General features: G+C 52.7%; 1 protein-coding gene across 2 annotated transcripts; it reads left to right on the top strand.

Annotated features, from left to right (window-relative positions):
* The first annotated feature begins 9,089 nt into the window (after positions 1–9,089).
* Positions 9,090–24,663, top strand: CARHSP1 (calcium regulated heat stable protein 1). Of its 2 annotated transcripts, none has more exons than XM_053557343.1 (4): positions 9,090–9,194; positions 19,534–19,698; positions 20,663–20,785; positions 22,492–24,663. In XM_053557343.1, exons 2-4 carry the CDS (start codon positions 19,541–19,543, stop codon positions 22,652–22,654), a joined length of 444 nt encoding a protein of 147 aa, XP_053413318.1. In that variant the 5' UTR covers positions 9,090–9,194; positions 19,534–19,540; the 3' UTR covers positions 22,655–24,663. The 2 variants fall into 2 exon arrangements, with proteins under 2 accessions (XP_053413318.1, XP_053413317.1); XM_053557342.1 differs by lacking the exon at positions 9,090–9,194 and adding an exon at positions 17,551–17,615.
* Positions 24,664–24,717: the final 54 nt, after the last annotated feature.

Below are 24,717 nucleotides of genomic sequence, written 5' to 3'. Positions count from 1 at the left end.
ATTGTTGTTGTTTTAATTTTCTTTTTTATGAAGACTCTGCCTTCATGACCCAAACACCTCCCAACACCATTGGGGTGGTGGGGGGGAGAATATTAGGTTGATCCCTCTTACTGTTTTTTTTTTTTTTGAGACAGAGCCTTAAACTGTCACCCTGGGTAGAGTGTTGTGGCATCACAGCTCAAAGCAACCTCCAACTCCTGGGCTCAAGCAATTCTCCTGCCTCAGCCTCCCAAGTAGCTGGGATTACAGGCACCTGCCACAACGCCTGGCTTTTTTTTCTTTTTTTTTGGTTGCAGCCATCATTGTTGTTTGGCGGCTTGGGCTGGATTCGAACCGGCCAGCTCAGGGGTATGTGGCTGGCACCTTAGCTGCTTGAGCCACAGGTGCTGAGCCCCTCTTACTGTTTTGATGTAAGTGGTAGATAAGAGTACACCTTACTCCGGAACACTTCAGCCTGCCTGTCATTAACTAGAGTCCAATCCTAAGGATTAGGATTAGGATTGAATTTGAGAGGGACCCTCAGTCTAAGGCCGAGGGCATCTGGACTCTGTTCCATTTGTCTCTCATCCTCAGCAGCTGTGTTCTCATGGGGATGATGTGCAAAGGAGCAAACTCCAGTCTGTGAGCTCATTTCGAGCCTCTGCTTCTAGCACAGCAGCAAACATTCCGGTGACCAAAGCAAGTGACTGCACCAGCTTGAAGAGTGGACTGCGCAACCTTCTTGTGATGGAGGTGCAAAGTGACAGGGTGGTGTGCAACAGGATAAAGTATAGAAGCTATCACGGCAGTCTACCTCAAAGAGAAGGCCAGTCAGCCTCTCCCACCATTAGCAGCCCAGGCTGACAGAAGCCTCAGATGTGGACAGCTCTCAAGTGTCTCGAGGGGTCTATTCCTGATCCCCACAAAGCTGTTGTGCAAGCTCCTGTCTTTGTGGAAAACAGAGGCCTTCCCCTGTGCTCAGGGTCACCCATCTCCCAGCTGACCCTTCAACCTCCCCTCTCCAGCTCTCTGTCAACACTTGGGCTTCTTTACCTTTTTGGTGGGCCTGGTGCCTCCCCTCACCTCCCTCCTTCCCTGAGCTCCCCACGCCTCACCCCTCCCTCCCTGACACACCCCACCCCTCTTCCTGTTTCCTTCCATGGAAAGGAAGGGGCCTTCCCTGAGCTCCCCACACCTCTCCCCTCCCTCCCGGGCACCCCCCCCCTTCCTATTTCCTTCCATGACCCTCTGCACATTGCACATCTCTGCAAATCTCACGGATCTGTCTTCTTTACTGTTTGTTTTCTCCTAGAGCATCAGATCCCCGAAGGCAGAGTATTTTTTAAATTTTTTCCACTTATTGTGGTAAAGTTTTGGGAGAACATCACACCTCTATACATAGGGGTGTGTGAGATGTGATCGACTATTTGCCTTGGAGTCTTGGGGGCCAGGACCTCGCCTGCCTGGTCACCTGCTGCATGCCCAACGCCCGGTGGATGGTGCTGCTCAGCAGATACAGCCTGAGTGTGTGAATGAATGAGCTGTGGACCCCACTGGGACTGAAATCCCCTGACGTCACACTCAAGGGCCTGGGGGCCCTTGTATAGACTTGAGGTCACACCTTGGAATGGGGTCAGGGGCTATCTGCTTCCCTGGGGATTTTGAGAATGAAGATTCCCTCTAACACAGGGTTGGGACCCCAGGAGCTGTATTTGAACTCAGAAAGTCTTGAGGCCCAACAAATGAGGATTCTTTCCGGCTCTGTCCATCCCAGCTATGGCCACCAGGGAGCAGCACTTGGCTGCTGTGAGTTGGCCCAGCTTCCGCCATCTGGGCGTTGGGGGCCTAGAACCCTCCACCCTGACCTGAGGCTGAGGACTCACTCTGTCACCCACAGGCCAGGCTGGAGGAGTGAGGAGGCACCACAGTGCTTGGGAAGCCAGCCCCAGGTCACACAGCATGGCTATGTCAGAGCTGAATTGGACCCCACCCCCTCCACGCCCAGGGCACAGGGCCCACGGGAGCCACACAGGCTTGGCTGGGCTCTCCTAGTCCTCTTCCGGAGGTCCTCCTAGAGGACTGCTTTTTTTTTTTGCAGTTTTTGGTGGCCAGGGCTGGGTTTGAACCTGCCACCTCCAGCATATGGAACAGGCGTCCCACTCCTTTGAGCCACAGGCACTGCCCCGTTTTTTTTTTTTTTAAACCTCTGCACTCCTTACAATAAGGTTTGGCACAGAAGGAGAAGAAAGTGGTTAAGAGCATGGGCTCCATCATTCCCAGCTGTGTGACCCCAGGCAGGTGTCTTCATCTCTGTAAGCCTCAGTTTCTACCCCTGCAAAATGGGTCTAGTAATGCCTTCTGCTGAGACTGTCATGAAAATTCAGCAAGGCAGTCTTACCTGAGGAGCTGATCCTTCACACACACGTCTACTTTCTGCTCACTCTGGCCCCAGGGCCTTTGTACTTACTGTTCCTGCTGCCTGGACCCTGGCCTGCCCAGATATCCTGTGGCTCGTTGTCATTGTCATATTCTCAGGGAGAGTTGCCATGGCCCCACGTACGTCTCAGCTGTGTGTGACCACTCCATATCACTTGGTTCAATTTTGACAACAGTTACCCCTGGAATTAACCTGCTCTGTTCCTGTATTAGTTTAAACATCAGTTTTTCCTAAAATGTCAGCTCTTTGAGAATCAGGATCTCAAATTTGTTCACAGCTGTCTTCTCAGTAACTAGGTAAATGCTCAATAAAGATTGCAAAGTAAATGATGAATGAAAGAAATCTATGTTGAGCATATAGCTCCATGCCTGGCACATAGAAAGCTTGCAGTGAATAGGAATGAATAACAACAATAACCATGGCAGTAATTCCATCAGCATCATCACAGAGGCCAGGGTAGGGGCAGGCCGCCCCGGGAATGGAGTGAGCCTAGGGTTTTGGCAGCTGGGGGTCTGGGTAGGTCTACTTGGTCTTTCTCCTCCTGTGTAACTCGAGGCACCTTACTGACCCTCTCTGGGCTGTGCCTTCTTTGTGTGCAGTCAGGAAGAGTCTGCAGCCAGGGAAAAGAGGATGGGACTTTTCTCCCTTCCTGCTCATCCTCTCTTCCCAGAAGGACTTAGCTTGGGCAAGAAGGCTTTGAGAGGTTAAGACAGAGGAATGGAGGAATGCATTGTATCTGTAATTACTGCACAATGTGTATGAAGGCTGGGCTATGGAGGCACCAGGGGAGAGGCCAGACACAGGAGCTGCCCCCAGAGTCTCCCTTCCCTCACTCCTCTTCCCACTTAGTAATGGGGTCCTCTCTGCCATATGTGCACAGGGACCACAGAGCCTGGGGCAGGACCTGCCGAGCAAACCTGGTGAGTCCCCCAACCTCTCTGGGCTGAATTATTGGTTCTGCTAAGTACCCTGACTAGCTTCTCTTCTTCCAGCCTGTGGGTGAGGAGAGGATGGGAGGGGGAGGAATTCTGTTCCTGGCAGGGGTGGAGGCTGCCTTCTGAGGGGAGAGGGGTCAGAGCCTGCCTGGGGAGGAGGGGCGTCCTTTTTAGACCAAGCAGGTATGTGGTGGGGAGTGCGGTTGCACATGTTTCCACCTGCATGAGTTCACTCAGGGAGTGTGTGTGTATGTTTCTATGGGGGGTGGGGTGTGTCTGCGTGTTAAGCAGCACTTTGGGGGAGGGTGGGCACCAGGGCCTTCAGGTGCCCGCTACTCTGTATGAAGTGTGCATGCTCCTATGTGCATGCGTATTGGCGGGTATTTATTTTATTATATTTTATTTTTAAGGCAAGCATGAAACAAAGCTTATTGAGGAAGAGAAAGATAGGGTTACAGAATGAGAACGCTTACAAAGCAGGATACACTTGCCACAGTGAACAGGCCTCCATTGCTAGGACAAGTAGGCAACGAGGCTGAGGGAGGGGGCTTATTTGTGATGTGTGTATTTTTGCAACCTACGTGGGATAGACACCTGTGTGACATCCCTTCTTTCTCCTCTGTGTGGGGTGTGTGTGTGTGTCACATACTAGATCAGCGGTTCTCAACCTGTGGATTGCGACCCCTTTGGACTGTATTAAAGGTTCGCGGCATTAGGAAGGCTGAGAACCTCTGTATTAGATGCTTCTCTGTGTGTGCGTGTCTGTCTGTGGGTGTGTTTGTGCGCATCTCCAGGCCCTTGGGTGGGCTGTCTCTGTGACTTGTCCACGTACGTCTCAGCTGTGTGTGTGTCTTGTCTGTGGAGTTGGTGTGAGTATGCATGTCTATGACGGCCTCGTCTGAGTGGGGCGTTCGTGTGAGATGTTGGCTTGTATGTGAGGACTTGTGTGATGCACGTGCCTGTGTCTAGCCCCTCTGGTGGGCTGCGTCTCATCTGTGTGCATGTGTGTGTGCGGTGTGTGTCCTCAGTGTGGAGGTTTGTGAGGGATGAAGGTCTGTGTGTGGGACCATTGTGTGGTGCGAGTGTCTCTCCCCATGCACATTGGGTCTGCCTGGCATCTGACTTGTCTTGTCCATGTATGTGTGTTTATCTCGCCGTGCAGGTGTGTGTGTTTCTTGCCTACCTGTTTGAGTTGAGTGGATGGGTGTGTCGCCGAATGTCTTGTGTGTGTCTGTGTGCCTCAGGTGGGCTGTGTGTCTGTCTGTCGGTGTGTCTGTGTCCTTGTGGGAGGACACACACAGGCGGGCTCCTGGATCCGCCTTTCCCACCTGGAGTCTGCAGACTCAGCAGCCCTTCCCTAAGCAGGTGCAGCCAGAACTATAGGAGGGGCAGCCTCCCAGGGCCCCCCACCAGCCCAGGAAGAGTCATCAGCTCCCCTCAATGGGAGGTTCTTCCCATGTCATTTCACAGGAGTGGAAATGGAGCCATTTATCAGGCCTCAGACCTGTCTCCTCCTGGGGATGCGTGTCACTGAGAAACCAGGCTTTCTCTCTCTCTCTCTCTCCCCTCTCTCACTCTCCTCTCTGTCTCTTTTTTTTTTTTTTTTTGTAGAGACAGAGTCTCACTTTACCGCCTTCAGTAGAGTGCCATGATGTCACAGGACTCACAGCAACCTCTAGCTCTTGGGCTTCAGCGATTCTCCTGCCTCAGCCTCCCGAGCAGCTGGGACTACAGGCGCCCGGCACAAAGCCTGGCTATTTTTTGTTTGCAGTTCAGCCAGGGGTGGGTTTGAACCTGCTACTCTCAGTATATGGGGCCAGCGCCCTACTCACTGAACCTCAAGTCGTCACCCTGGGTAGAGAGCTGTGGCGTCAGAGCTCACAGCAACCTCCAACTCCTGGGCTCAAGCGATTCTCCTGCTTCCGCCTCCCAAGTAGCCGGGACTACAGGTGCCCACCACAACACCCAGCTATTTTTTGTTGTTTGGCGGGCCCAGGCTGGATTCGAACCCATCAGCTCAGGTATATGTGACTGGTGCCTTAGCCACTTGAGCCACAGGTGCCGAGCCTCCTTGTTCCTTTAATGTACACTTACTGAGCATCTAAAATATGCCAGGTACACAACACAGAGCAAGACAGACGAGGTGCTCAATGCAAGGAGCCCACATTTTAGTGAAAGTAACAGATGCCAGACACGTTCCTGTGGGGAGAAGGGCACAAAGGATGATGACAGTGGGTGGCAACACGCACTGGATGGGTGTGGCACCCACTGGATGTGGGGGGGATTCTCCTGAATTCCAGTTTAAGCATTGAACTATGCAGTAGAGATTTGACGTTTCAGGTCAGGTGGAGTTAGGGTCTAAAACTTGAACATTACTTGCTTATAAGGCCAAGTGCTGGAAGCCATGCAGATGGGGTGATTCTTCATCTGCCTGGCCGTGCAGAACCTCACAACCCCGGGTCCCTGTTCCATGCCAGGAGCACCCCTGAGTCATTGAGGTAACCTTGATGCCTTCCTTTCACACTCCCAAAATGCCCCCCAAAGGGCAGTGATGCCCCCTGAGTTGCAGGGTAGGAGGGGAGGAAGAGAAGAAGTAGGCTTGGATGATACTGATGCTCTGCCTGGAATGCCCAGTGTCCAGCACAGAGCCTGGCATGGACAACCCAGTGAGTGGTTGTGGACAACCAGGGCACCACCCAGCCCAGGTGTGCAATTCTGAGAGACTTCAGAGAGTTGCGAAGTTGAGAGGGGCTTTGAGAATGCAGGGAAGAAAGAAGGATCAAACATTTGCTGAGCACCTATCGGGTCCAGGTGTTGGGCCAAGTGCTTCCAATTGTCATCTTATTACCTTTCATAACCTCCATTTTACACATGAGGGAATTGGGGCCCCAAAAGGCCAGTTAACCAGGAAAGGATCCTTATGCAGGTAGCTCACCATGCCTCCATTTATTCACCTGTCCAGTGGGATAAGAAGATATTCTTTTAGAAGAACTAGAAAACATAAAACAAGAAGTGCTTTAGGGTGTGCGGGAGAACTGGGAACAGTGGGAGGCTGGTGTCAGGTAGCGGGGGTGTCCCTCTGTCTTGATGGAGCTCAAATGGTAACAGGAGTCAGTTTCTTCTTTGGGGTTGATCCTCAAATCCTTGACTCTAAATATCAGCGCCAAGGTTATGGTGAGGCAAGTGAGGTAGGGTCACACCAGGGCCCTGTTAGATCTCATCAGTATTTAAAAATTTGATGTTGGGCGGCGCCTGTGGCTCAGTGAGCAGGGTGCCAGCCCCATATACCGAGGGTGGCAGGTTCAAACCCAGCCCCGGCCAAACTGCAACAAAAAAATAGCTGGGTGTTGTGAAGGGCACCTGTAGTCCCAGCTACTTGGGAGGCTGAGGCAGGAAAATCGCTTAAGCCCAAGAGTTTGAGGTTGCTGTGAGCTGTGACGCTACTGCACTCTACTGAGGACAACATAGTGAGACTGTCTCAAAAAAAAGAAAAAGACATTACACTAAAATATTATTTACTTTGGCTGTTTATTTATTAAACACTCTCTGAAATTCTGTTCCCAAAATGAGTCACCCTAGACCAGGCCTACCAAATGGTATTTATCCCAGGCCCAGCCTGGGCAGTTTTTAGGCCCTTGTGTAATAAAAGGGAAAAGACTGTATTCCCACATTCCGTTCATGTCTTTCTTCTCTGAAAAATTGGGAGGTAGGACTCCATGGTTTTGCTGGACCTTTAAAAAAATGTATTACTAAAGAACATCCCCAGGTCACCATGGCTGAATAAACTTTCATAAAGTGAACTCACCTGTGTACCTAGCCCTGCGCGATAGATCCTTTACTAGATCCTTGAATCCTACTTCCTGTCCTTTTGGTCATGCTCCCCCCCCATGGTCTCCCCTTTTTGACTCTTCTATAAACAGCTTTATTGAATCAAAAAGTACACACCATACAATTCACCCATTAACAGCCTATGAGTCAATGATTTTTGGAATATTCACAGAGTTGTGCAACCATCACCACAGTCAATTTTAGAACATTTCATCATCTCTAAAAGAAACCTTTAGCCATCAACCCTCTAATCCTCACCACGACAGCTAGATCTAACCAAACACTAATCTATGTTTCTTTTCTTTTTTTTTTTTTAAGAGACAGAGTTTTATTTTGTTGCCCTCGGTAGAGCGCTGTGGCGTCACAGCTCACAGCAACCTCAAACTCCTAGGCTTAGAGTGATTCTCTTGCCTCAGCCTCCCAAGTAGCTGGGACTACAGGCGCCCGCCACAACGCCTGGCTATTTTTTTGTTGCAGTTTGACCAGGCCTGGGTTTGAACCTGCCACCCTCAGTATATGGGGCCAGTGCCCTGTCCACTGAGCCACAGGCGCCGCCCCTAATGTATGTTTTAACAATCTAAACTTACATCTCTATGGATTTGCTTGTTCCGGATATTAAATATTATTATAATATTATTGTGGATGGAATCATACAACATGTGTGTGTGTTTTTTTTTTTTTTTGTAGAGACAGAGTCTCACTTTACTGCCTTCAGTAGAGTGCCATGATGTCACAGGACTCACAGCAACCTCCAGCTCTTGGGCTTATGCGATTCTCTTGCCTCAGCCTCCAGAGCAGCTGGGACTACAGGTGCCCGCCACAACGCCCAGCTATTTTTTGGTTGCAGTTTGGCCAGGGCTGGGTTTGAACCCGCCATCTCCAGTATATGGGGCCGGTGCCCTACTCCTTTGAGCCACAGGAGGCACCCAAAACATGTGGTCTTTTGTGTGTAACTTCTTTCACTTAGCCTGTTTTCAAGGTTTATCCTCATTGTAGCATCCATCAATACTTCACTCCTTTTGGCTATTATGAGTAATACTAGTATAAACATCTTTGTGCAAGTATGTTTTTGTGCAGACGTATTTTCACTTCTCTTGAGTATGCCTATATACCAGGAGGGGAGTTGCTGAGGGGTTTGGTGACTGCAAGGGGTTAGAGGTCGTGCTGTTTTACCTTCTTCCCAGGCGTGTGCGAGTCAGGGGCTGCTTTCGACATGCTGTGACCGTGGGTCGTCACCTCTCTCACGGTTTCCTCTCCTGTAAAATAGAAGTAACATCACGTATCTCCAGAAACAGAAGATACAAGATGGGCTAGAAATAAAAATTAGAACAAAAAATAAAGAAGGAAAAAAAGAAATGAGAACTCCACAGGGCCCCTACTCTTTTTTTTTTTTGTAGAGACAGAGTCTCACTTTATGGCCCTCAGTAGAGTGCTGTGGCCTCACACAGCTCACAGCAACCTCCAACTCCTGGGCTTCAGCGATTCTCCTGCCTCAGCCTCCCGAGTAGCTGGGACTACAGGCGGCCCCTACTCGTTTTTTATGTTTTTGCACTTTTTCCTTTTCCTTCTCTCTGTTTTTTGTTCGTTTCTCTCTGTCTCTCTCTTTATTCCTATATCTCTTTCTGCTTAAGTGGAAGCACCCCGGGCTTATTCTGGAGCCGAAGGTAGGTGGGAGCTGGACAGATGCCGTTGTTTAGAGGAGGAATCTGCATGGGAGCAAGGTCTCAATTCTCTCACTTTCTGGGGGAGTTTTCTGATCGCGGGTTCAGGCACAGCCCTGAGCCCCTCCCCCGGTCCCGCATCCCGCGCTCCGGGCGTCCCGGGGCGGACACAAAGGTCCACTCAGGCTGTCCCGCCGCCCCGCCCCTGCCCGCCCGGCTCCAGCGCGCGGCCCCATTGGCCGGGCGCTCCAGAGGGCGGGGCCGAAGCGCCCCCGCCCCTCGGGCCACGCCCCTTCCCCCGCTCGCCTCTCGCAGTTGCAGAGAAGCAGCTGGAGGAGCAGAACCCATCGCCAGGTAGGTAGCCTTTCTGGGGATCCCCAGGAGGGGCGTGGTGGGGTGCCCTCGCTCGGAGGCCCCTGGGGATCCCCAGGAGGGCCAGGTGGGGCCCGGCCTCTTGCCGCCGGTGCCCGTGTTCAACCCCCTGGTGCGAGGTCTCCCAGCCCGGCGGCAGGGGGCTCCGGACTGAGTTTCTTTAGGCCCCTAGGAAATGCCCCACCCGCCGTGGCCTGTTTGGGAAGCGCGGGTTACTCATCCAGCAGGAGGGGTTTGAGGCGGACGTCGAGTGGCACTTCCCGCCTGGCCACCTGTTTTCTGCGTGCTTGGAGACCTCCCGGCTTTTACCAGGTGCCGCAGGCCGAGGCGCTGGGGGCGCCGCGCGCGGGAAGTGGGGCCAACACCCCGCCTGGCCTGGCCTGGCCGCGCCGGCTGTGGGCTCGGCGGTGGGACGGTGGCCAGGCCTGGCGGGGGAGCGGTGGAGGGACAGTCCTGGCGCCGCGCGATTAGCCCCATCCGGGGGAGGAGGAGCCATGGGCGCGCTCGTAGTGGGTGGCGGCGCCCGGATGAAGGGGTGGGGGCGGAGGGGAAAAACTTCACCCGCGCCCACAGGTTCCCTCTCCGCGGGCTGTGCTAGCGGCCCAGGTTTGCACACCGGAAATGCAACATTATTATTTTTTTGATTTTTCTAAAGGAAACCTCTGGCCCGACAGCTTTTTGGGGGTCGGAGTAGATGTGTGTTCCGGGAGCGGGGTGCCTGGGGAGGAAAGTGATATCGGCCCGCTCTAGGCAAGGCCCCTATGTTCATGGGTTGAGGTGTCCTTGCAAATTAAGAGGCCTCTGAAAGCCTCAGTTTCCCCATCCGCGGCAGAGATATAACTTTTTCCTAGGTTCAGGGAGGGGAGGCGTGAGAATGAACGGCGATGGCTAGCCCAGTGCCAGGACAAACATGAGCTACTATTTTTTTAACTTGCTATTTTGATATTTGTCAATCTCTTTGTGCCCCATCTGCCCCATTAATCTGTTTGCCACTCCTGAGTCAGAGAGAACTTGTAAAAACAATGGGTTCAAGTGAATCCCTGGCTTCAGATCATCCGCTGATGTCCCCATTGTATTTAAGTCCTGTTGTCTTCCTCTACGACCTGCTCCAGCCGCTCTCGGCCTCCGGTCTTCCCGCCCCGGCTCTGGGCCACGAGCCCTCTCCCTCTCCCCCGGGGGCGGCCTATCTGCCTCCCACCCCCACTGGCCGGGGAGCCCTTCCAAGGCTGAAACAGAGTCCCCGGTGTGTGTGTGTTGGGGGGGGGGGGGTTGGGAATGAGCTAGGAATTGATGCTTTGAGAGCCAATGAGCTGAGCTAGGCCCTGCACGGTGCGGGTGGGGTGTGCTCCTGGGGCGGGATGGAGGGTGGGCTCCTTTGGGAGGGAAACAGTCTTTGTCCCGCTAAGTGGCAAAGTCAGGACTTTTGGTTTGTGTCCCATCAGCATGGGCAGGAATGGGAGGGAAGGATTATCTCTGATGGCCCCATTCCTGACAGTTCCACCCTCAGCGGCACAACTATTGTTGGCTGAGCCCACCGCGTGCTTGGCATTGTAGCTGGCACCGTATACATCCGCGGCCCTGGAACGCTGCACCATTCCAGTCCCTTTGGTCAGATGAGGAAACTGAGGCTTGGAGAGACGAGGTTGCTTGCCAGGGATCACAGACAAGAGTAAAGAGCAGAGTCAGGCTGGAAAGTCCGAGTGTGACCTTTCGCATAGGAATGACTGAATGTGGGGAGGGCAGAGCAGGGTCCTTGTTAAGAGCGCTAGCTTGGGCTCCAGGGCCGTCAGGCTAAGGGCTGGGGCAGGTGCAGGGTCCCTGGGCGTCATGGCGGTGAGTGACTGTCTCTCTGCTGCTAGGAGCGGCTATCCAGGGGTGCTAAGGTCTGGGGGTAGAGGGTCAGGCGGCAGCGGCAATGTTGGAGCGGCCCCCTCGGTTTCCGGCCTTCTCCCAGCAATCCCGGCCCTCGAGGGCGGGAGAACTGTTCCGGCCAGGCTGGGTCTGGAAGGAGCTCTGGCCAGACGCGGGCGCAGCGGCTGCACCCTTCCCGCAGGTGCCGCGGGTCGCTAGCTGGGGCGGCTAGCCGGGCTGGTCGCCCCCGCCCTTCCCCTGGGCTCTCCCTTCACTCATCCCTCCCTCACTCCCTCCTCCCTCGCCAGACCCCGCTCTCCCCGGAACAATGGAGGGGAATGTGGCGAGGCCCAGTCCCAACGCTGCGTCAACCTCTGGCTGGTTCTAGGCCTCTGTCGCTTGCAGGACCCCTCTGTCCAGGCTCAGCTGACCTGCTCCGCCCTTTGGCCCACGTTCCCTCAGTTCTGTTTGGCTGGGGCTCAGTTACGCCACGGTGGGGGATGGGGGTGGGACCGGGTCTCTTGTCTCCGTTTACAGAGCAGAACCCAGGTGCACTAGGCTAACTCTGATTCTTCTAGAGCAGCGTCCCCAACCCCTGCCCGGTTTCCCTCGCATTCTCCGGCACTGACGAGCCTGCAGCTGTTAGGTGGGTAAGTCGGGCCACCGCCCTGCCTGTCCAGCAGAGGTCGCCTTCACAGGAGCTCCCGGGAAATGCAGAATCTCAGGCCCCACCCTGACCTGCTCAATCACAATTGCCTTTGAACACAATTGCCGGAGATTCCCGACACTAAAAGAAGCAGAAGCGCCTAAACCCTCTGTGCCTTAGTTTTCTCATCTGTGAAATGGGGACACAGACATCCTGGGTGGTGGGTATAGGGCAAGTAGAGGTTGCTCCTCCCTGTCGCCCCCTCCAAGGCTGGTCCTCCGCAGCCTGCCCTGTCTCCTGTCCCCTTCCCTTAGTGTGAGCTAGTCTAGCGGGCCTGGCCCTCTAGCGAGCTGTCCCAACACAGTGTCCAACCCTGGCCTTCCTCAGCCAGAAACCTGTGGAGGGCTCCATACCCCCAAATTGCACACCCCTTCTCTGTCCCTTCTCCGTCTTCAGATTTTTCTTTCTTTTTTTTTTGAGACAGAGTCTTACATTGTCACCCTCAGCATCACAGCTCATAGATTCTGTGGCATCACAGCTCATAGCAACCTCAAAGGCTTAGGCTTAAACGATTTTCTTGCCTCAGCCTCCCAAGTAGCTGAGACTATAGGTGCCTGCACAATGCCGGGCTATTTTTAGAGACCGGGCTCTCCTCTGGCTCAGGCTGGTCTGGAACCTGTGAGCTCAGGCAATCCACCCACCTCGGCTTCCCAGAGTGCTGGGATTGCAGGCATGAGCCACAGCGCCAGGTCTGTCTTCAGACTTTCAAAGAAGGGTCTGAAGCTACCAAGTATGGAGCCTCCTGAAATGCTTAAGTGGCCTGGGAGTGAGCTCCTGGCTTCTGGCTCCTGAGGCATCCCTGCAGTCCTGGAAGGCTTTCAGGCAAAGAGGTCAGGAGAGGTCAGGGTGGGGTCATCACAGCCTAGACAGAGGGGCTCTGCTTGATGGGTGCTAAGTGCCCACATATGGGGGTGGGCTGAGGAGGGTTGGCAAGGCCACAAACTGGTGCCCACTGAACTGGAACCTTCCAGGAGTTTCTGCAGAGCCTATGGAAAATTCCCAGGCTATTTTGGGCTGAGGCCCCTTCTCCCTCCAGTTCTCAGGCTGAAGGCCCTGCAGACACACCCATCCCTGGGGGCAGTCAGGGTGGGAATGGCTTCCTGCCTTCTCTGCCCTGGACCCCCTCCCTTGGCCTGGCAGTCAGCAGACAGAGGGGAGAGGGCACATGGCCAGCTACTTACCTTCTCAGCCCCCCTGCTTAAGAAGTGGAGCCCTTCTCCCTGGGCCCATCTCCCACTAGCATTCCCCACCACATGGCATTTCCATTGTCTAATACACAGTATTTCACCAGTTTTTTATACACTGGGTGACCCTGACAAGGTGCTTGACACTTTGTGTCTCAGTTTTCCCCTCCGTCTGGCTCTGGGAATAGGGGACTGCATTTGTCAGGGTCCTTTGGTGCCAATGCAGACCCTAGCTACATACAAGTATGAGGTTGTCAGATGCACAGCGGTGTGTGGGCACATGCATGTGCTCCCACACACACGTAGACATACCTTGTGTAAATGTATACATGGGAGCACACACCTACATACACGTGCACACACAACCTAGCCATCGTGATGTGCCTTGGGCATGACATTTGGTCTGAGTTGGTTTTCCTGGTCTCACCCAGGGCCTGCTGCCAGCCTAAGCTTTGAGGCCTTTTTTCAACCCTCCCCAACTGTGGGGAGTTGAGGGCTGCTCACAAGGGTGGACCCTGCCTTCTCTGGGATGCTCCAGGGCCATGCCTGGAATTGCTAGGAGAGCAGTTTCCAGCTGGAAGCCAGGCCCGTGCTGCTGCATGGGGCTGGGGCAGCAGGGGTGGGGTATGGGAGCATTCAGAACTGGCTCCTGGGATTTTACCAGCCCCCCCTTTCCCACGCTGAGACCATTTACTACTTCACTCTAGCACCTGCTCTGGCCACCCCAACTGCTCTCCAGCCCAGATGGCTAAGGGAGGCTGGCTAGGTGGTGGTTAAAGCTCCTAGGTCTTCCAGGTGGCACAGCCCTTGCCCACCAGTCACGTATGTTCTCTGTGCCTCAGTTTCTTTCACTGTGTGGTGAACATGAATGCAGCCATCTCCAGCAGCTCTGTGCAAGGTGCTTAGTGCACAGCAGATGACAGCCAAGGCTTAGATTCTAATACTGGTTAAGACATTAAGAATACTGGGTCATTCCCTGGACTGTGTCAGCCCCTGTGCTGGGTCCTTGGGATGTAGAGGGACCCTGTGCTGCCTCAGACCACCACCCCTGAAGGCCATGGGCTTCCATTGGCATCTCTGAGGGTTAGCGTCTGTGGGGTGAATTGAGGGGGCTGGAGTGGAGGGAGAAGGGCACTCCCATTTCGAACCTGCCTCATGAACCCCAGGGAAGTGGATGTTGTCAGGGATGTGCAGGCACAAAAGGAGGCAAATGGATGGGAAAAAAGAAAGACCTAATGGTGGTGGTGCAGCATAACCCTGGGGCTGCCTGCCTCCTTTCATCTCATGTCCTGTCTGTCAGCCCTCTGTCCCCGCCTCACCCCCCTACAACACACTTGCTGGCAACCCTTTGCATGGGCTTCTCCCCCACACCTGGAGCAGCTTCTCTTTGCTTTCCAAACGTTGACTTTTTCTTATTGTTGAAGGCCCGGCTGGCACCTTCATTAGAGCAGCACCCAATCCTGCTACTTCTAATCTCTATTTCTTTTTCTTTTTTTTTTTGAGAGAGAGTCTCACTTATTAACCCGCGGTAGAATGCCATGGTGTTACAGCTCACAGCAGCCTCCAAATCCTTGGGCTTAGGTGATTCTCTTACCTCAGCCTCCCGAGTAGCTGGGATTACAGGCGCCCACCACGACGCCTAGCTGTTTTTTTGCTGCAGTTTGGCCGGGGCTGGGTTTAAACCCACCACTCTCGGTATATGGGGCTGGCACCTTACCCACTGAACCACAGGCACCACCCTCATCTCTATTTCTTTTTATTTTCCCCAACTGAATCTTAATGATTTAATCTGTTTATCTTTAGTGTCACAGAAATAAAAGGCAGAAGATAGCTACCCTTACTTAGGTAAATGTCTCCTCTCAAAAGAAAGCATACTAAATTGCCACGTAAAATTTTATAATGCCAGAGATAAGATACTTAAATGGAAATTTAAAAGAAGGATCTACTAAAACAAAGTAGTTTTTAGTACTTTACCAGCTTAAGACTGGGTTAAGTCAGCAGCCTTGAGTTCTAGTCTTGGCTCTGCCACTTACTATCCTAGAATCCTGTGACTACTCTGACCTACTCCTCTGCTTACAACAGGACAGCCTAGGTACAGATGATCTCTAATGGTCCTTCCAGCCCGCAAGTAAAAATGACTCATCATCTAGGTTGCCCAGGATGCAGGACTTCCAGAGCTAAAACTGGGAAAGTTCAGGATTCACTAGCACCATCGCAGTGAAGAGAGAGTAATTTTCACAATACCTGAGAAGCAATACACAACCACAACCAGGAAAATTTGTTCAGAGTGAAAGGGACTAGAATGTTCCTACTCTAGTTGTACACAACCATTTACAGAATCAGTCTCACTAGATATTTCTGTGTCTCACAAAGTAATTATGAATATCTGGAAAGAAAGATATACTTTTATCAGTGGAGCTGCCGTTACAATGGCGGCGGCAGTTGCTGCAGCCACAGTTGTAGCCGAGTCAGTCCCACTGGGTGAAGTTCTAGTGTCTTGAGCAACAGCATCCTTTTCTGTGACTGCGTCTTCTAAAAGATGTACTTTTACTTCTTTAAAAACAGGCATGCTTTGAGCTTTTTGCTTTAAAACTGTTCTTACAGGGCGGCGCCTGTGGCTCAGTCGGTAAGGCGCTGGCCCCATATACCGAGGGTGGTGGTTCAAACCCGGCCCCGGCCAAACTGCAACCAAAAAATAGCCGGGCGTTGTGGCGGGCGCCTGTAGTCCCAGCTACCCGGGAGGCTGAGGCAAGAGGATCGCTTAAGCCCAGGAGTTGGAGGTTGCTGTGAGCTGTGTGAGGCCACGGCACTACCGAGGGCCATAAAGTGAGACTCTGTCTCTACAAAAAAAAAAAAACTGTTCTTACAGCATCCTTCTGTTCTGTTGTGTACTGAGAAAGACGTCATTTGCTTTTTGTCTGTTGCTCTCTTCTGTTCTATCCAAAGGTAATCCTTGGATTGCAATGTCTTTAGAAAAATCACTTTCTGATGCAGTGGGATTTTCTACCGGAGACTGGTGATAATTTCTAGCAGTAGTTAAGTCTGATGAACCACATGATGTTCCATTTAAGGTAGTCCTTGTTCTAACAGGAGATGTTTATATGCAGACAATGCTGGAGGAACAAAGGTCAACTCATCTTTCAGCAAAGCCAAATTATCTCCATGATTTGGAGAAACTACCTCACGAAGTCTTCTCGCTGGCACTATAACCCTTTTCTTTTTTTCCGGGCTAAACTCAGAGAGCCTTTCATAGTGTTGGTAACAAAACTAGTCTCACAGTTTTGATGGAAAGAACGTTCTTGTACGTCTATAAGACTTTGAAACAAAACTTCCTGCTCCTTGAGGACCGAGGGGGACAGCCTTCTAGATGTAACCATGGGACACCTAAATTCACCCCCGTGGAACTCCTGGACGCCCAGCAACCTCCCGGTCCCAGGTCTCATCTCCTCATTTTTTTTTCTTTTTCTTTTTTTTGTAGAGACAGAGTCTCACTGTACCGCCCTCGTGTAGAGTGCCGTGGCGTCACACGGCTCACAGCAACCTCTTAACTCTTGGGCTTACGTGATTCTCTTGCCTCAGCCTCCCGAGCAGCTGGGACTACAGGCGCCCGCCACAACGCCCGACTATTTTTTGGTTGCAGTTTGGCCGGGGCTGGGTTTGAACCCGCCACCCTCGGCATATGGGGCTGGCGCCCTACTCACTGAGCCACAGGCGCCACCCCTCATTTTTATTTCTTAAAATCCCTTTTGGTAATCTGGAATGATTTTCTTTTCTTTCTTTTTTTTTTTTTTTTTTAAGAGACAGAGTCTCACTTTGTTGCCCTCGGTAGAGTGCTATGGCATCACAGCTCACAGCAACCACCAGCTCTTGGGCTTAGGCAATTCTCTTGCCTCAGCCTCCCGAGCAGCTGGGACTACAGGCGCCCACCACAATGCCCAGCTATTTTTTGTTGCAGTTTGGCTGGGGCTGGGTTTGAATCCACCACCCTCGGTATATGGGGCCGGCACCCTACTCACTGCAGTGTCCTACTCACTGAGCCATAGGCGCCACCCCAATTTTTTTATTTTTATTTTTTTGAGACAAAGTCTTGCTCTGTTACCCAGCCTGGGAGAGTAGTGGTGTGATCATAGCCCTGGAACTCCTGGGTTCAAGTGGTCCTCCCATCTCATCTCTTGAGTAGCTGGGACTATAGGCAAGTGCCACCTAGTTGATATAAAGCATTTTTTGTAGATGTGGGGTCTCACTGTGTTGTCCAGGCTAGTCTTGAACTCCTGGCCTCAAGCAATCCACCTGCCTCATTGCCTCAGCCTCCCAAAGCTACAGTTGTGAGGCACTGCACTTGGCCTGTAATGATATTCATATGTTTACCTGTTTATTCTCTGGCTCCAGGCTCAGCCCTGTGTCTCCAGTACCATGAACAGGGCCTGTTGAGTGATTTTATGATGACAATTATAACAACAGTTACAGTGATGGTTATTGCTCACTTGTTTTGGGCAGATGGTATGCCGGGTCTTCGTGTATATTATCTCTTTTCTTTTTTTTTGTAGAGACAGAGTCTCACTTTATGGCCCTCGGTAGAGTGCCGTGGCCTCACACAGCTCACAGCAACCTCCAACTCCTGGGCTTAAGCGATTCTCTTGCGTCAGCCTCCCGAGCAGCTGGGTATATTATCTCTTTTCAACTTTGTGATGATAGTGTGAAATGGGGACTATTACAATTCCTATTTTCCAGATGTGGAAACCGAGGCCAGAGAGGTTAAATAAGTGCCCAAGATCACATAGCTGGCAGATGGTAGTATTTGAAATCAGATGTGCCTGACTCCAGAAGAAAAGGGGAACTCTGGGCAGAAGTGAGGAGGGGAGTACCCAGTCTCACCCTGTTGTCACCAGGCCCCCGTGGTCTCGCCTGCTGTTCTGGAGGCCTGGGTTGTGGGTGAGAGGGGTAGGTGGCTCCCCTCTCTGGGGCAGCCTCCTTCCCAGAACCCTAGTCCTTGGAACATTCTAGGACTCTATGACCTGGGCTGGTGGGTCACGCTGGAGCCCTGGCCCCCAGGTGAGCAGCTGGGGCCTTTATGAGCTGGGGGTTCCCTGGCCTCGCGGTCCTCCCTGGCCTCGGCTGCAGCTGAGACAAGGGTCAGGAGGTAGTTATGTCACTTCCTCTGGAAGGCCAGCCGGCCACCTCCCTTCCCAGCCGGACAGAATCAAGTCCTGACAGGGGAGTGTGGGGACACATGGGGAGAGAGGTTTTGTCTTTCTGGGGGAGGCGTTGGGCCTGGTTCTTGGGTGGTGGGGGTTGGAGGCAGAGGTGGCCCTGCTGGGTGCTGGAGGTGGAAGGAGCCCATAAATGAGGAAATTGGGGGTAAACTGGGGGGCAGGTTGCTAGAGTGTTTTTTCAAGAATAGCTAGAAACTTTGATTTTGAGGCAAACTCCTGGGATATTTAAAAAGATAGTTGGTATTTTAGCTTTGAAAGCTAAATCAAGTCCCCCCACAGTCACTTCTGTCCCTTACCATGTGAACATGTGTGACCTTCTGAGTCTAGACCTCCCCTTTGGCCTTGCTGGCTGAGCCTCCTCTGCAGCCCCCATCGCCAGCCCTGAGAAGGTAGTAGAGTGCCCACTCAGCTGCCCCACTTTGCAGGTGTGAAGACTGAGCCTGTACAAGGAAAGGACTCGCCTGAGGGACTTTGCCTCCAGCTGTTGCTCTTTCCCCTGGGCCTTGAGCGGAGGCTGTGTTAGAGCTGACACCTTCCTCTTCCACGTTCAGGGTTTGCTGGGCACAGCGCAGCGTCCTACTCCTGTAGAACAGGCAAAAGCTAGGCAGCAGCTAAAGAGTCCCTCCCTCCAGCCTCCAGCTGGGTCTCTCCCACATTCTGGGTCTCTCCCACATGCTGTGGGTCACCGAGGGAATTTGATTTCATAACAGTGACCGGAATTCACTGCAAGAGCCTGGATCCGTGGACTGGGCCAGACGGCCGTGCAGCCTTTGAATTCCCTTCTTCTGGGTCCTTCGGGCTTGCCCACCAGAGGCAGGCTTGTGACAGCCCGTCAGGGATCCAAACTGGGAGTTTGAGCTCTTTTTGGTGTGTGTTCTGGAATTTCCTAGAGGTAGATGCTGTGTGAGACTCATGTTTTTGCCCCTCACCCCCACCTTCCGCGTGGTGTTAGGCACGTGACACAGCCACGAAGTGTCTGTGGGGTGGCCAGCGTTAAAGGCTGTCTGGCTGATGCCTTCCACTTGTTCTCTAGCCCTGCCTCTCTCTCTCACAAGTGTTCACTTACTGTCCCAACTGTGCCAGGGTTTATGCTTTGGACTGGGGACATAGCGGGGACCAGTGCTGTCTTGGTTAGGGATGACCTGGCATTTTTATGTAGAGCTGTGAGCAGGGGAGACCCACAGCTGCTGTAGGAGCCCAGAGAAGGAAACTGACCCAGCTGGGTATGTTCCCAGACAAGGTGACCTCCCTGATGAGGGGATCTCAGGGAATGTTCCCAGATGGAAGACTCAGACCTGGAGGTTGGTATGCATCAGGGTCCTGCTTTGCAAGGCATGAGCCCCTGAGAGCCCCCCATCTCTTTCCAGGTCAGCCATGTCATCTGAGCCTCCTCCACCGACACAGCCCTCCACCCAGCAGGCTTCGGCCGGGCTACTGGGCACCCCTCATACCCGCGAGCGCTCACCATCCCCTCTTCGGGGCAATGTGGTCCCAAGCCCACTGCCCACTCGTCGGACAAGAACCTTTTCAGCGTGAGTCTGGGCTAGCCGGGGACAAGTCTCAAGATGGTAGCCTACCTGAAGCCAGAGATGCACCGTGTCCCTGGCTGTCAAATAGGGAGACTGGGGGCTGTGGTGAGGACTGCAAAGGCACCTTCTGAACTCTGAGGGTACTGCCCATGAGAACTTGTTACGTACGAGCTGGGAGTGGCAGTGAGTGGGAAATTTTGAGAGTCTTAAAATCATTGGGCTTTAACCACAAATAAGCTTCTTCCACCCTGATTAACTCAGCTATAAAACTGAGAGAGTATCAGGGTGGCCATGGGACTGCAAAGGACCCACACGATGCAGATCTCAGGCCAGTGAGTGTAGGTGCTGCTGTTAATAATAATTAACAATTAGTGGGCACCATGGCTCATGCCTATAACCCTAGCACTCTGGGAGGCTGAAGTGGGTGGATTGCTTGAACTCAAGAGTTTAAGACCAGACTGAGACATCGTCTCTACTAAAAATAGAAAAACTAGCCAGGCGTTGTGGTGAGCACCTATAGTCCCAGCTACTCGGGAGATTGAGACAAGAGGATCTCTTGAACCCCAGAGTTTGAGATTGCTATGAGCTATGACACCACAGCACTCTACCCAGGGTGATAGAGTGAGACTCTGTCTCAAAAAAAAAAAAGTAATAATAATAATAACAGTTAGTCTCTGGAGGCATGCTCAGAGATCTTTTACTTCAACTTTTCTATTTCTAAGCGGGAAAACAGCCCTGAGAAAATTCGGCAGGGTCATCCAGAGCGTCATTTTTGCCAACGTCTGTGTGAATGGCTCCCAGAGTTGTGCAGTACACAACCTGTGTGACTATAAATGATGACCCTGGCCAGGACTCCCTGAGGCACGGTTGTGGGCAGGGGCCAAGATGAGTTGGGTGTGCCCCAGAAGAGCGGGTGGCTGTCCTGGAGGGCTGATGGGAGCCCTTAACATCGCCTTTTCTCTGTCAGGACGGTGCGGGCTTCACAGGGCCCTGTCTACAAGGGAGTCTGCAAATGCTTCTGCCGATCCAAGGGCCACGGCTTCATCACCCCGGCTGATGGTGGCCCTGACATCTTCCTGCACATCTCCGAGTGAGTCAGCGGCAGGTCTGGGCGGTCTGGAAGTGGGGACAGCATGGGCCTGTGATGAGTGCTGGGTATGAGCCTTCGTGGCTGGACCTGTATACTCTGCTTTTGACCAGCGCTCTGTGATGGGATGTGTAGGAGGTAAGGGTGTAAGATGCCCCTTGCCTGTGTTGGGGTGTGTGTGAGGCTGTAAGTAACACTTATATCTGACTGATTGTGTCTTTATGAATGATTGTATGAAATTTCAGGTACACTGTACTATGGATGCCTATGAGTGTCTGGCCCTGCTTATGGGGGACAGGGTGGTGGCACATTGTGTGTGAGAGAGAGTTGAGTACTACTTGGGTGAGTCTAAGCACCCACAAGTACCTGGCCAATGGGAAGGATGCCCTATGAGTTGGGGAGCCTTGTTTGTTCTGGGGGCTGGTTTCCTGCCTTGCTTTGGGAAGTGCCTGGTGAGACTAGGGGCTGCCCAGCCCTTTGCTGCAGGAAGGAAGTTTGGGGAAGGAGCCCTTCTGCCACTTGCTCATTGACGTCCTTCCTTCCTGAGTGTCTGGAAGCCCTTGGGGAGCTCTGAGCAGGGCCTGTACATCTTAGGCCTCAGAGCTTCACCTTTGAGCTCTGGGGAGCCTTTAGATATGAGAGGACCCTTAATCTGGCACCCGCCACCCTTCCACCCACTTCTTGAGTCTAAGCACACCCCAATCTTCATTTCAGGCAGCAAACTCCTGCTCTGCATAGCAGACCTGTCAAACAGAAACCACATTTTTGAAAATAGGATCCTGTTGCACAACCTCTGCTGAGTTGCCCTTTCCCCTACATCCTTACTTATCAGGTCTACTGCAGGTCTCCTGTATAGCATAGCTGTGAGAAAGATGCCAAAGTTATGTGTTGTGTGTATATGTGAAGGCATATAGGGGCATGCAGATCTATTTCCACACAGCCTCTTTCCAGAAAGAATTAGTAATGATTTACAGAGACAGTAAGTTAGTAAGAGAAACATGGGGCAGATGGAGCCACTGTGCTGTCTGGTTCCTCTGCTAGAAGTAGGCTGCAAATTTATTCCTGAGCTTCCTGGTGATCAAATCAAAGAGGGAAACACTGCTCACCGTATGATTCTCCAATCACAACAAACCAGTTCCTGGGGCAGCTGGCTAGCCCAGAGTCTCAAGGGGATTTTCCTCCTGGGATCTCATGGAGGGAATATCAAGAAGCCAATCTCATGGTGAAATAGTGACTCAGGTCCCCTACAAAGTAAGGGAACCTTCCTGGGGGTGCTTACAAGGGAGAGGACTAGCTTCGTGCACTAAAGGGACTTTCTGAGAAGCTCACAGGGTATGTGGGAAATTTAAGAGCAGGCATAGCTTGGTTTCTGGGGCTCCTGGGACCTGGGGCTGCCCAGGCCATCTCTCAGCTCTGATTGTGATGCTGAGCCTCATCTCTCTGGCTCAGATTGGCCCTGCTCCTCTATCCACAAGCTCAGGCTCTCATGTTTAATGTCACAGCATTACCACCCACAGATGGCTGAGCTCTGTCTTTTAGGCTCAGCATCAAAAGTCCCAGGGAAGGAGCTGATTGGGTTAGGGGCTCCATGGCCAGGACAAGGGGCAGAGTGGTGGCACCCTCTTATGGATGGGCAGGAGGGCAGTTCCAGGTGGTCAGTGAGACCAGAAGGGTGCCAGGCACTGACTGCTTTCTTTGTCCTCCCATAGTGTGGAAGGGGAGTATGTCCCAGTGGAAGGCGACGAGGTCACCTTTAAGATGTGCTCCATCCCACCCAAGAACGAGAAGCTGCAGGCTGTGGAGGTCGTCATCACCCACCTGGCGCCGGGCACCAAGCACGAGACCTGGTCCGGACATGTCGTCAGCTCCTAGGAGACGCTTGAAGCGCCCCTTCTCCCCAAAGGAGGAGACTTTGCAGGGGAGGAGGAAGCAGGACCACGCTGGAGATGACTTTGTAGCACATGAGATGGGGATTCCAAGGGGGCAGGGGGCATGGTCCCTTTCAAGTACCTCCTGGAGAAAGGGGGGGCAGGTATGGGGGTGCTGTCGGCCACCAGCATGGCCTCTGACCATCGCAACAACCTCTCACCATCTGAACAGCATTAAAAGCATTTGAAAAGGGGAGGCGCCCACTGGTGGCTGAGTGGAGGGGGCAAGCCCAGCCCAAGGGGTGGGTGGAAGGTAGTGTTTCCCCAATGGCCCAGAGAAGCAGGCTCCGCCCAGAGTCTCTCTTCCAGCTGGATTTGGGGACTCCAAATCCCCAGATCTAGCCCCCTGAGGGGGTGACATGGCCCCAGTGTGACTTCTCCAGGGTGGATTTCTACCTGAGTGCCCCTTTTGGTTCTCTTCTGGGACAGGGCAGAACAGTCTTCTCATTCTTGGCTTGATTGGTTCTAGGGTGAACTGGCTTTAAGGAGGGTGGGCAAAGTTGGGGGGTGGTCTTTGGATTGGAGGGATGTTGCCTTTTGGTGCCTTTGCATGGGAGGTATCCTAGGAATCTGTCAGGGAAGACACTTTGTTTAGGAGCCTTGACCCCTGGGCTTTGTGGTCTTTGGTGCTGGGAGGCTGAACCCAAACTCCTCTCAGAACCTCGCCTGTCCCTCTGCTGGTTGAGTGTCCACTCAGCGGCCACTTTATGGCCTTTGTCCTCAAAGTGCTTCTTGGGGGGTGATGGATGCAGGTAGCAGAAGAGCTCACGGAGAGGGGGAGCTCTGGATGCATCTAGAAGAGAGTAGGTAGCTGGTTTCCTGACAGACTGGTAAAGTCAAAAGTTGAAGGAGAAAGACACCTTTGGTGAGGGGTTTTCTTTAAAACTGCCATTAGGAACTGTGTAGGGATTTTGTGTTTCCTCATTTTTAATAACTGAAGCTCTTGCCCTGGGCCAGCTCTGTTTGCACCTTGCTGCTGACACTGCAAATTTTTATAGGTATTTCTAGTAAAACAAATCCTTAGGATTTTCTTTGCTGTGGGCTTTGGTTTAGCTTTAGTTGTGATTGGAAAGTAGAAATAGCTGGGTGATGTTTTGAAATACAGGCATATGGCCTAAACATAGTCAAGAATTTGCTCCTCAACCACGGCAAACCCTTTGGAACAGTGGCTTTGGGGCAGATAACAACAGGGACTAGTGGCTTCATCAGGTGTCTTCACCCTGTGGATATGCTTTCTTTGAAAGGGGGTGGAAGGGAGTAGCTTTAAGACAGTGCATTGATTGTGTGTGTGTGTGGGAGAGTCATGGCTGTTCCTGTCGCACTTAAGTCCACGGTTATTTTTTTGCTGGCCTGCTGTGCACCTTGGGCAGCACCCCAGACCCTGCCCTCCCTGCCTTCCTGCCTCCGCCCCCTCTGGGTCAAAGGTGGCCTTTCCCCTCCAGCCTTGGATCATTCCCCAGGTGGCTCCCCAGGGGCCTCTGTGTTGGGTACAGACCACACTTCCAGAGCCACTTCTGAGGCTGAGAACCCTCATCTTCCCCCCTGGGCTGCCCTGGAGTCTCGGGCTTTGTTCTGGGCTCGCTGTGTCCCCACGTGCTGGGGCTCTAGCACACTGCCCGACAGCAAGCTCAGGAGTTGCATTCTGCTGTTCAGAGATGACCTTTGGATTCTCTCCATCCGCAGACTCCTTTGTAAATGGCTCTTGCTCTGACCTTCCTGTGTGACTACATTTTTTCCAATTGATGATTATTCCGCTGGGTGTTAGAGGGACATGGATTCTCAGTTGACAGGTGGGGAAACTCCTTGAGGCTCTGGGAGAGAGGAAACGTGCTGTTGGCTGGTGGCCAAGCTGGAACTAGAATCCAGGATTCCCAAGTCCAGGTCTTTTCTTCCACCAGCCACCTTTTTTCTCAATAAAGTTTGGTTTTGTGCAAGGCTGTGTTTGTTACTGTGGAGGCTGCTTGTCCAGGAGTGGTTCCTTTAAGCCAACAGGTAAGGGTATCCCCC

This window comes from Nycticebus coucang, chromosome 12 (assembly GCF_027406575.1).
Source record: "Nycticebus coucang isolate mNycCou1 chromosome 12, mNycCou1.pri, whole genome shotgun sequence".
In the NCBI taxonomy this organism is placed as follows: Eukaryota; Metazoa; Chordata; class Mammalia; order Primates; family Lorisidae; genus Nycticebus; species Nycticebus coucang.
The sequence above is the reverse complement of the archived record's forward strand: the minus strand, read 5'-3'. Positions and strand labels throughout refer to the sequence as shown.

Bases quoted from the DNA above. Each gene is read 5' to 3' on its own strand.
- CARHSP1 (XM_053557343.1), top strand. From the start codon at position 19,541: ATGTCATCTGAGCCTCCTCCACCGACACAGCCCTCCACCCAGCAGGCT. The intron at 19,699-20,662 runs GTGAGTCTGGGC...TTTCTCTGTCAG, and splicing joins CGGACAAGAACCTTTTCAGC to GACGGTGCGGGCTTCACAGG. The intron at 20,786-22,491 runs GTGAGTCAGCGG...GTCCTCCCATAG, and splicing joins ATCTTCCTGCACATCTCCGA to TGTGGAAGGGGAGTATGTCC.